The 12,074-nt window shown below is 39.3% G+C and overlaps 1 protein-coding gene across 1 annotated transcript; it reads left to right on the top strand.

The window, feature by feature from the left end:
* The first annotated feature begins 1,293 nt into the window (after positions 1-1,293).
* On the top strand, positions 1,294-10,487 carry fkbp1ab (FKBP prolyl isomerase 1Ab). The gene is made up of 5 exons (XM_074682399.1): positions 1,294-1,451; positions 1,607-1,654; positions 5,696-5,808; positions 7,002-7,161; positions 9,433-10,487. Exons 1-4 carry the CDS (start codon positions 1,415-1,417, stop codon positions 7,128-7,130), a joined length of 327 nt encoding a protein of 108 aa, XP_074538500.1. The 5' UTR covers positions 1,294-1,414; the 3' UTR covers positions 7,131-7,161; positions 9,433-10,487.
* Positions 10,488-12,074: the final 1,587 nt, after the last annotated feature.

Genomic DNA, 12,074 nt, shown 5'->3' with positions numbered 1-12,074 from the left:
CATTTTCAGTGATGAATCACTAATCTGCATTGGGCTAGGTGATGATGCTGGAACTTTTGTGTGGTACTGTTCCAAGCACCTGAAGAAAAGATTAAAATGTTCACAGTAATTGATGATGTGGGGCTGCATGTCAGGTAAAGGCACTGGGGAGATGGCTGCCATGACATCTGTAAAAGTTTATCTTGACATGTTGGACATTTTTCTTATCCCATCAATCAGAAAGAAAATCTGTGGTGGAAAGTAAAAAAAAACGGTCCATGACAAGGCTCCAACCTGCAAATCTGATCTGGCAGCAAACAGAGAAAGTTGGAGCCAGATAGATGGAGAGCACTGTCACTCGTAAGGTCCAAGAGACTGAAGAAAGTAGTAGTGAGCTGTTAGAAAAGACAGAAGTGGTTAAACAAAATACTAGTGGTTTTGTTTTGTTTGTGTGTGTGTGTGTGTGTGTGTGTGTGTGTGTGTGTGTGTGTGTGTGTGTGTGTGTGTGTGTGTGTGTGTGTGTGTGTGTGTGTGTCTGTGTGTCTGTGTGTCTGTGTGTGTGTCTGTGTCTGTGTGTTTCTGTGTGTCTGTGTGTTTCTGTGTGTTTTCTTGATTCCACACCTTTTTTTTTTCCTCAGAACTGACTGGTTCCATCTTTTTTTTTCTTTTTTTTTCTTTTAGTGTTTTTATCAAAGCCAAAAAGTTGACATTTTAAATGACTTAAGTTTTGTGGCATGTCTTTAATCTGCTTTTTTTTCCTCTACAAAAATAAACTTAACTGACTTTAAGATTTTAAACTTGTATAGTGTGTGTGTGTGTGTGTGTGTGTGTGTGTGTGTGTGTGTGTGTGTGTGTGTGTGTGTGGGGGGGGGGGGGGGGGGGATTTTTAGCGGTGTGTATTACATTTTGTTGTGGTCTTCAACTGTGTATCTGTTTTTCCAAAATAAGAACTAGAAAGTTATCCGTCCGGTTAGTAGTTGTAAGTAGTTAGTAGTATTGCTCTGTTTTTATTGCATACAGTATTTCTTGTATTCCAGAATCTTGAGTCGTTTCAGGAGAATGGTTTAGTGTTGAAGATTTTTGTTAATTTAAATATCTTTATATTTCTTACGTGAAACGTGGTCATGCTGGATACACTATAAAATTTGGTGATTTGCAGGATTCTGATTCTTATCTATTTTTTTTTGTTTGTTTTTGACTCGCGAATGATGCTTTAAAGCTGCTTGTAACCTGCTTGTAACGTGACTTGAGTTTTATTCTGAAAGTTTTGGGCGGAAGTGCTGTCGCTGATATGAGTAATTGACGTTGGTCTGCCCGCAGAGATCCAAGAGAGGGAGACAGACAGACAGCTGAGAACATCCGCCGGAGGAGCAGACAGACAGACTGCGGGAAGGGAAGAGTGTTGCCGGGTGCAGCTCCAGAAAACACCGTTAAAATGGGAGTCGAAATCGAGACCATAACCCCGGGTGACGGTAAGTCGACTTCACGAATGCGAAACATGTTTGTATTTTTTAGCGAAGTGAACGATTGCACTAATCTGCTTGCACATATCTAATAAAACCGCAGAAACACCGCCTTAATTGCGTAGTATGCCGTGATATTAAGCGCCTCTTTGGTTTCTCCACAGGAAGGACTTTCCCCAAAAAAGGACAGACGTGTGTGGTGCATTATGTTGGTGAGTTCTAATGTAAAACTTGGGATCCTGCATGCGTGGACAAATCCTGGACATAGAGCTACTCTAGTTGGTTATTTGTACTCATGAAGGCCGTACAAGTGGAGTGATGACTGTAGGCAACTGTCTACTACACCCGTTAGAAAAATAGCCAACCGTTGTAATCCTATAAGTATCACAGCAAAAACTGCAAATCCTCACAGGAGCATTATAATAGTGATACTGGAGCACTTTAAAGTGCTGTGGAGTGCATTAAACCATGCACAGCAGACATGTTTTCCCCAAAATCTCCCAGGCAATGAATGATTTCTCAGTAGGGCAAAGAGGCATGACTGTCACCGACTGCGCAGCATGAAAATTTAACCCCTTCCCCACATTTTACTCTCTGGAAGCACATCCTAACACTCGCATATGATTATATATCAGGAGCAGTGGAGGTATGTCTTGGTGCCAACACTGAATTTTCCGATGCGTAAAATAATGCACGCTCCAGTTTTTGGCCCGAGTGGTCCGTTTAAGTCCCATCAACATGAGTGAATAATGTAGTATTTGCCTCGTCGGGGGAATTAATAAAAGAATCAAAGGAGACGCAGACGGATTCCGCCGCAGGGTTCACACAGAGGCCCAGACAGACAGAGCAGACAGCGGGGTTTAAATACCGTCTGATTTCTGCGCTTTTAGCTCTTTGTTGGAGTTTTTTGGGGGGGTTGGTGGCGTTTCGTTGAGCCGATTATAACCGTCTGTGCGACTGCAGTAATGGCTTGTAGCCTATTATTCCTGTAATATGTGAACCACACACACGATAGTGAATATTTGTGCTATTCATACTCCATCTCCCTTTATGTCTTGGTGTGTTATCATTTTTTATCAATCATATTATCTATTTTGAGCATATTATACATTGAACTTCAACTTGTAATTCATTTTGTTATAAATTCATGTAATGCTGAGGTTGATAGGGTGTAATTTCTCTGACTAAACCAAACATTCACATAGGACCCAATAAACTCAAGGGTTGGAGAAATATTCACTGGGAGCTAAAACTGGTGATTATTTTAAAAAAGAATTATTTTAAAATGATTTAATTTGTCTTTCACAGTCACATATCTGTCAGTTCAGGAGTGGATTAAGAAGCTAATGTCTTTTTTTCCCCTTATAAGTCTAAGTTAAGCAGTCACACTTGAGTACTTAGGTACAGTTGAGCTTTAAGCTAAATGCTAATGTTGGAATTTGAACATGTGCTATTGGTAATTTGCTTTTCAGCAGTTTTCAGGTCAAACAGGGCTATTGTTTTAGATAAGAACGTCAGAATGATGTACTTTGATGACTATCTTTCAACACAAAGAAGCAGCAGTTCATTTGTGAGCAACTGAGCCTATTTATGGTGCCATATTAAAAATTTAAGGATTACTTTGTGAATAGTACTCTCATTCAATGTTTCAAATTTCACTGCAGTCCATCCAACAGTTTATGGAACTCAGTATCACCAATTTCAACCCACGATCAAGAAATCTAAAGGATTGCCATCTGGATTTATCCTCTGGGGAGTATAAATGTCAGGACTAAATATCACAGCGACCAGTCTCGTAGTTGTTTTGGGGTATTTATTTCTGGTCTATGATGGTGGATGACAGACAGATGCAGTTGCCATTCACAGTCAGGCTGCAAGCACAGCAGCAAATGTGTTAAAATAAGTTACAGGTGAAAACAGCACAAACTATAAAACATGGGATCTGCTGCAAAATTAGATATCAGACGGATTTGCCCACAGCATACTAGACTGTAAATTTGTTTGCACCTGTTCTTGGTCTGGTAATGCTGCTCTTGGTCTCGGTCTCTCTGCCTGGTAAGACAGACATAACTCACCCTGTAATACAAGCCTCTTTGCTTCACGATTACGTAACCTGAAGTAAGACCCGATTTGGGCCTTACACAGTGAAGTTTTTTTTTTAGGCATGAGCCTGCATCCTTTTTTTCTTTTTTCCTCTCACTCAAACTACAGGGTTTTCTCTCTGGGCGGTCCCTTTTCCTGTCAGTGTACAAAGCGGCCTTGAGATGTGACTTGAAACAGGATATTCCATTACACAAGCCTTTTTAAATGTAGACATCCGAGTGAAGATCAAAACATGGATATGCTGCTCTCGGCTTGCAGGAAATGGCTGGCGTGTGAAAATGTCAACACTGTGTTGTTTGGTAGTGCTGGGAAATTTTGTGTATTGGCTTTGATACTTTGATAGGACCAGTCAGTGAACAGATCGTTTCATTAGTGTGCTTTCTGAATGTCCAGAAAGAGGACAGGACACCCACACCACTGCGTGCATCAGAGGCTATGTTTTGTCAGACGCCCCCTGATGTGCCCAACAATAAGTGCAATGTTGCACATTCTCCCATGGTACACACACGTTCACTTCACAACCAACGATCACACATCCAGCATTGCTAGTGTTATTAACAGTTTTATAAATATATATAGTGTTGCAGAGGTGGTATTCTATGCACTGATGCAAGTGTTTCTCCCAGTTTTCACAATTAAACCCACTCTGCACTTTTGGATATATTTGGAATCCCTTTATTGTCCACAATTATTATCTGCCAAATCCAAAAAACACTAACTTTATCAAAGCATGTTTAATATTTTCTGATAGAGATATAAGATAGCCTGTTCCAGCAAGTACTACTGGATAGCTTAAAGAGGGGATGTTGTGCTGTCATAAACATCAAGTAACAATGCTGAATGTTCATAATGAACCTGTGCAGACGTTTAAACCTATAAATATTCAGCTGTTGTAGAGAGATTCTGAATACAGCCCAGCACAAGACTCGCTAAAATGGTGAGTTTATCACAACTAACTGCTTTGTGACTCTTTGGAGGGATAGGCGTCAAATACCCATAACTCCTCCCAAGACAGGCTTACAAAGGGAGTAGGGAGCCTCATATGCTGTGTTCCATCTGTACTCAGAAGTCGGAATTTCCAAGTTCCGAGTGGGAACACCCAGCTGGATGTTATCCAAGGTTTAACAATAAACCTAACTTTCAAAGATTTTACATTTGTAATGATTATTGTGCAGTTTTTGTTACTTAATATATTGATCCGTCTGTGGATTCTATCACAAAAATTTTCCCCTGGCTTTTGTTAATAAACCAAATTTTTTTGTATTTTTTTTTTAATAAAGACAGACTTTGTGCTTGTTTTTCTAAAGCAACCAGTCCTGGTCTGAAGCCAGTTGCACTAAGGTTAAAACCTTTAGGACATCATTTAGTTGTCTTGGAAAGAAGTGAACAGCTGCAGTCACGACTGCCAAGTCAGAATTACTTGTGGATAATAATGATCCTGATAACTGCTTCTAACTATCAAAATGCCACATCAGCATGGCTGTGGAGCTTATCACAGCTCATCTGTCAATAAAGGATTTAGACATCGGGAGTAGTTGTGTGCAGCATTTTTAGATTAAAACAAAAAGTTCAAAAGCTCATTGTGAGTAAAGAGGATACTGTCAGGATTTCTGAGTTACAGCTTGTGTGCCACAGGGACACACAGACGCTTATGACTTAAATGGGTGGTTTAAACCTGAAAAGGAGACCTGTCACCTTGTAATTTACATACAATCAACAGGTTGAAATTTTATCAAGTACAGAAATCTGTTTGAAAGGAATACATCACCACCAGGTTACTGCAAATGGGAGCCAGGAAATCATCACAGCAGTGTGCATACTTACTGCTTTTGCTCTTCATGCACACTGTTTTTCCCACACACCAAAGCTTACAGAATCATGATTGGTCAGTATATCTCAGACTGTAAGCAAACTACAAATTAAAAAAAGAAAATCCCCTGTAAATCAAGACCCCCAATGCACAAATTCATCTGTAAACTCAGGTTACTGTTTAACTGATTATGTTCTGTATAGCTGCACATTCACTGGTATTTTGTCCTAATTTGGTAGAGATTTTTATTTTATTGGCTGTAAATTGGTCACTTTGGCTGAGTCTTTATTCCTTTACTTTCTGTCTGAATTTGTGCATCTCTCCATCCTCTCGTTTGCAGGCTCCCTCACAGATGGGCGCAAGTTCGACTCATCTCGTGACAGGGACAAGCCTTTCAGATTCAAGATTGGCAAGCAGGAGGTGATCCGAGGCTGGGAGGAGGGTGTGGTGCAGGTAGGCTTCACGTCTGGAAGTATACTCAGTGTATAGAGTATCTTTTATATAAACGAGCGCTTTGTAGAGTGTAGGCTTTGTAACTGATACTTATTCTACTGGTTGTGCTCATTTATACTCTCAGAAAATGGTATTCTTAGTATGGCACAGCTTCTTAGAAAAGGCCAGACAACTAAGAAGCTTTCTCAGTCATCGTTCAGTCGAGTGATTCAAACTGAAGACAGAAAACACTCATTGCCCCTGACAGTAACAGTAGTTCATCTGTAAAAATACACTATGTTCATTTATTAACATGGTGATGTTAGCTAACATAAACAACACCAACAGTGGCAAATCCAGAACAGACACATGTCTGTGTCACATCGATCCCACTGTGCAGCATTCAGATGTGTTGGTGGGTGAATGGTGCTGCCTGTGATCAGGTCTTTTGGATTCATTGCAGATTGGTTTTATGCTCTCCCATTGCTGTGTATGGGGCTGAAAAGATTGTTATTGTGTATCTCAAAAACAGTAAAAACTAGGTTTTATCATACAAAGCAACTGGAATGATGAGTCACAATTCGATTGCATCTCAACCAGAGCATAGGGACCCAAACTGGGTAAAATTTTGTCATCCAGGTTGAAAAATATCTGCTTTGGCAAAGGTGGGCAACTGTTCAATTCCCTTATTAATTTTTGCTTAGTACATATTTCCAAAGGAGTGAAAACATCTGTCAGGACTGACGATAAATGGTCAAAAGATTTGTGAGTTACAGCCACATTTATCTCCTAAGCCTGACTAAGTTTACTGATTTGATAACTAATCTTGCCAAATACTAATTTGATCATGGATTTCATTTCCACAATGCTGTGCATCAAATGTGACAAAAAGTTCACATTGAGCCCTGGTTGTTTTAATGTTTCTCAAATTGTCTAGAACTCATTTCAGTGCACTGCTAAATGAGAGATGTCATAAAATTGCAAGTAATGAACTGGAACAAACTGAGTTTTTAACATCAGGGTCTTAGGCCCTCATAATGAAGCTCTAATGGTAAGAGGGATGTTTTCACTCCCCTGTGCTTTATTATCCGACGTAAACTGCAGACCGTGCACTATGCTCTAATTATCTCTTTCTCAGATTAGCAGCTCTAAATGACCCTTGCTGTTTCTGTGCCCCTCCTCTGGTTGTATCATCTGTCTTCTCCTTCCTCCAGATGAGTGTCGGCCAAAGGGCCAAGTTGACCTGCTCACCTGACTACGCTTATGGAAACAAAGGCCACCCGGGCATCATTCCTCCAAATGCCACCCTCATCTTTGACGTAGAGCTGCTGGGTTTGGAATGAAACATGTTCATGGACATTATTTTTGTTTTGTGTAAGTATTCTGCAGCAATTTATGATATGACAGTTAAAGACAGACACAACCAAAACCATCTACAGTGCATCCAGAAAGTATTCACAGTGCTTTACTTTTTCCACATTTTGTCATGTTACATCTTCAATCTAAAATGGAATAAATTCACTTTTTTCTTCAAAATTCTACACACACATAATGGCAATGTGAAAATGTTTTTTGTTTGTTTGTTTTAGAAAATAAATCACATGTCCATAACAGCTATCTTTGCAGTAAACCACCAATCAGACCTGTTTGGTAGAATGGCCAGAAGGAAGTCACTCCTTCATAAAATGCACATGGCAGCCCACCTGGAGTTTGTCTTATAGGACCCTCAGATCATGAAAAAGAAAATTCTCTGGTCTGATGAGACAAAGATTTAACTTTTTGGCGTAAATGCCAGGCGTCATGTTTGGAGGAAACCAGGCACTGCTCATCACCTGGCCAATACCATCTCTACAGTGAAGCATGGTGGTGGCAGTATCATGCTGTGGGGATTTTTTAGCAGCAGGAACTGGGAGACTGGTCAGGGCTGAGGGGAATATAAATGCAGCAATGTACAGAGACATCCTGGATGAAAACCTGCTCCAGAGAGATTTTAACAACGATTCATCTTTCAGCTGGACAGTGACCCTCAGAACACAGCCCAGATATCAAAATAGTGGCTTCAGGTGAACTCTGTGTGGCCCAGCCAGAGCCCAAACTTAAATCTGACAGAACATCTCTAGAGAGATCTGAAAATGGCTGTGCACCGACGCTCCCCATTCAACCTGATGGAGCTAGAGAGGTGATGCACAGAGGAATGAGCCAAACTGCCCAAAGATAGGTGTGCCAAGCTTGTGGCATCATATTCAAAATTCCTTGAAGCTGTAATTGCTGCAAAAGGTGCATCAACAAAGTACTGAGCAATGGTTGTGAATACTTATGTACATGGGATGTCCTCAGTTTTTATGTTTAATAAATTTGAAAAAAAAAACAAAAAAAAAAAACTTTTTTCAAGTATTCATTATGGGGTGTTGTGTGTGGAATTTAGAAGAAAGACATTTACTGGTCAGTCATACCTCAAGCTGGCCATGCATGCCATTATTTTGATATATGAGTTGTCTTGCTTGTTTAATATTGTGCATGAATTAGTCACTGTGGAATGTATAACATCCAGTTGTTGCACTGAGTAGTTGAGCCCAGGGTTAACACCTGTCTTCGTTTGTATAGTTCGAGGTCAGTAATTTGAAGACAGTATGTTCTTGTGGCTCTCTTTGAATTTAAACTCAAAGTCACAGACCTAGAACTTGGCCTGAAAAGTTTTCATTAGATTTTTCCTTCCTTTCAAAGAAACACCATTTTAAAAATGATAAATCAGCTGAATACAAACTTCATTTTTGCTGTGCTAGTATGACCCAGCCGCTAATAGTGTCAGCCTGTACCTAAGCATACAGTAGTTGTTAAATGGAGCCCTTTATTGAGACTGAGTGTAAGAAATCACTCTGAATATTGCCTTCTCTTCGAGCAGGAGCCCTTTTAAAATCTGTCCTTAACAGATATGAATAAAAGTAAAAACCTTTTATCCCGTTCTGTCATAAGGTGACCTACAGACTAAAACTTTTGAAGAGCCATATTGGTGCATTTAATGCAGTGCACCTGATAAATGGTTTAATCTGAAGTGGTCCAATGATGATTGATTTTAATCTAGGTGCTGTACAGAAGCCTTTATGAAAATAAGAACATATTTTACTTGAACTGTACAGAGACCACACGCAGCACTTTGTTATATGAGACTCCTGGTCTTGGACTTCCTCTTTGCTGTCCACAGGAAATGTTTACTTGTAGTGTTACCATGGAAATAGCAGCGAGAAGAGTGCATGTTATGTGTCATTACTGGGAGTGTATGATTAGACTGCCTTTGACTTGCAAGGCCAAAAGAATGAGTCTACAGATTCTGTCGGTCAGAGCTGCTCCTGCATTGGACAGTTAAGACAGTAAAGGAGTAGGATTGGATAAGAACACTTAAATGTTGCTTTCTCTAACTTTTTTTGAATTTGGGCAATACTAGTGGTGACAGAAGGGTTAAAATGCTATTAATTTGTGTACATGCTCACATACTTCATTCCCTGATTGTGTGGGTCCGCCCCAGTTAGGCCGCCGTGGTCACAAAAGTCTTAACACACTTGCCTGCTTCTGCAAAAAATCAAACAAAATATTCGGTGGCCATAATTTGTGTTCAATCTGACATTTTCTCTCTTTGTGTCTTCACAGGTGACTTCCTACCTGGGTGACCTGGAGAGGAGCTAGGAGAGTCTGCACTTGATTCTATAAGAGGCTTGAGTCTATAGTTCCACTACTTATTTCATCAGACTATGACAGTTTGTGTTATTTTGTCTCTGTGACTGAGTGAATTATATTTTTCCATCATATTCTTCCTCCAAGACTATGGGCCATAACCTTACAAACCTCCATGTTCTTAATCTTAAGTTTCTTTTTGAATTGCTCTTTACTTCTCTCTTTACTTACTTTTTATTTGTGTTTTTTGAAGTGTTGGTTGTGCATGGTTTTGCTGAAAAGTACAAAATACCAATGAAACCACTAGCAGGGACATTTATCTCTTATGAGTCCATGTGTACTAACATTATGATTTTTGAGACTTGGTGCTTGTTATATTACAGAAACAAAAAGTGTAGAAAAGAAAATGAAAAGCACACATTTGTATCCCTATAAGGCTTAAAATCATAACGTATGAAATGAGTTTCTGTTTTAGAGATGAGGTAGAGTTGCAATTAGTGGCTTCCTGCTGTGAAACATCGAGTCATGGAAAGCCTTAATGGTGTTGCACAGGAAGTGGGTTTGCTATATGATACATAGAGAACTGCTGTGATTTCGTTTTCATTTACACTGTAAAAAGAAGAGTGAGCTAGACAAAGGTAATTGGCTCAAAAAGAACCAATCACAGTTACAGATAGTTCTGATGTGTGCCTCAGTAATCTAACCAGACACATGGTTACTACCTTGCACTGTCTGCATGCTCCTGGCCCGATGGAAACCCTAGTATGTACATGTTGAAAGCTTTGCAAAGATTTGTGTTTTATTACTTTCTTTTCTCGCAGAGTCTTTAAACGCCATTTAAAGCCATACACAGGTCAAAAAGTGCAAAGACAGGATTTGTGTTTACACACAACAATTGGAGTTTTTTTTCTTTCTCTGAAAAAATGGAAAGTGCTTGAAAATTAGAAAAGGGGGAACCAATCAAATTGTGACCTCCCCCTAACCTTATTTTGTGTAACAACTACAATCATGTATTTTCAGATGCCAACTTTCTATCTCTGAGAGTCAACAAAGTTAATGTATAATCTATGATGACTTTTTTGTTTTGTTTTGCTATAGTGTCAGTAAAGTACCACACTGCCTAACTGAAGTCTGTGCTGTGGTAGATAACACCCTGACACACAGGTGTCCTGGTGATTTTGTATCTCAAATGAATAGTTTTAAATGGAGTTTAAATGAAGGAATATGCTGGCCTGGCTGTCAGACATTGACCATGGCTGTTGATGTTACATACTGGCAAAGCTGCAAACTGGTGTGGCAGCAGTCCACCTTTGTACTGTGTAGTAATTTGCTGATACTTTACTGTATGCAGGCTAAACCAATGATGACATATTTAAAATAAAGCAAGTGCTCTCCAAAGGCTCACTGACTTCTTTATTTCTATTACCTTAGTTCTACGAGGTTGGACTAAGTTTATTGCTTTCAATTGCTTTACACACAGGATCAAAATTTTAAGACCAGTTGAAAGATTGCAAGAATTTACATTCTGCACTGTTGGATTTTAAAAAGGTTATATAAGCAGAGTTTCAAAAATACATAAGGAAGAAATGGGAGGGAAATGAAAAATTGAGTGACCAATTTACTGGGAAAGAAAACTGAAATAGGCTTGTCATCAGAAAAATTCCACTAAAGTAGAAATAAAAGTTCCAAAAATGACTTAGTAATGAGAAGCTCCATCATTCTTATTGATCACTTCCATCCACTGCTTGCCATCCATCCCCAAATGTTCTCAATGTGATTCAGATCAGAGGAACATGCAGGATGGTCCAAAGCGTGAGGTTATCCAACTGGAAGAAGTCTTTTGTCAGGCAGGCATTGCAAAGACATTTAACTAGAGCCCGACCGATATGGGATTTTTTGGGCCAGTGCCAATAACGATACTGGGGGGCAAAAAAAAGCCGATATCCGATATATCGGCTGATATCCGATATATCGGCTGATATAAATATAATAAATTCAATGATTTACACAGGATATATACTGTATATGAACACAAATTATCATAATATCCATATGATTCAAGACAGAGACAGAACACTATTAAATTAAAACAAGGAACTTAAATTATAAAACTGTCAACATAAGAACTGTAGTGTTAACCAATGATAAATAAGAACAAGCTGTAAACACAATAATAAATAAAGAAGTCAAACTTAAAACACAGTAAGTAGAAAAAAAATTAAAACTGTAAACACACAATGAGCAACTTACACAACGTTAAAACACTGTATTGTAGTCTTACAATAGATAATGGTGGACATGGGAAATGACAGTCGTATTTATCTCTGTTTATCTCCCAAAAAAGCAACTTTCGCGACGTTAAGGTGTCGTTCTATAATCTTACATTACATAATGGTGGATGGAGAGGCCGGGCACTCGGGCAGTGTGCAGCCCAACACACAGATACGCAGGAGCGACAGAATCTCTGCGGAGCAAAGATTTTTATAATCGGCTACATTTTGGCCGATGTTAATTAATTGGTGACGGGCATAATCTGCCCGATTAATCGGTTGGGCTCTACATGTAACACAGAACAATTTCAAACACGTTTAACATATTCTGGATCACAAAACAGAAAG

Source organism: Halichoeres trimaculatus, unplaced genomic scaffold (genome assembly GCF_033239565.1).
Source record: "Halichoeres trimaculatus isolate MK-OKI-2021-1 unplaced genomic scaffold, fHalTri1.1 fHalTri1_scaffold_11, whole genome shotgun sequence".
In the NCBI taxonomy this organism is placed as follows: Eukaryota; Metazoa; Chordata; class Actinopteri; order Labriformes; family Labridae; genus Halichoeres; species Halichoeres trimaculatus.
The sequence above is the reverse complement of the archived record's forward strand: the minus strand, read 5'-3'. Positions and strand labels throughout refer to the sequence as shown.

What these genes read in the sequence shown, in the direction of transcription:
- fkbp1ab (XM_074682399.1), top strand. Translation starts at nt 1,415, where the DNA reads ATGGGAGTCGAAATCGAGACCATAACCCCGGGTGACG. An exon ending in GTGTGTGGTGCATTATGTTG is followed by an intron (nt 1,655 to 5,695) that starts GTGAGTTCTAAT and finishes TCTCGTTTGCAG; the next exon opens with GCTCCCTCACAGATGGGCGC. An exon ending in GGGAGGAGGGTGTGGTGCAG is followed by an intron (nt 5,809 to 7,001) that starts GTAGGCTTCACG and finishes TCCTTCCTCCAG; the next exon opens with ATGAGTGTCGGCCAAAGGGC.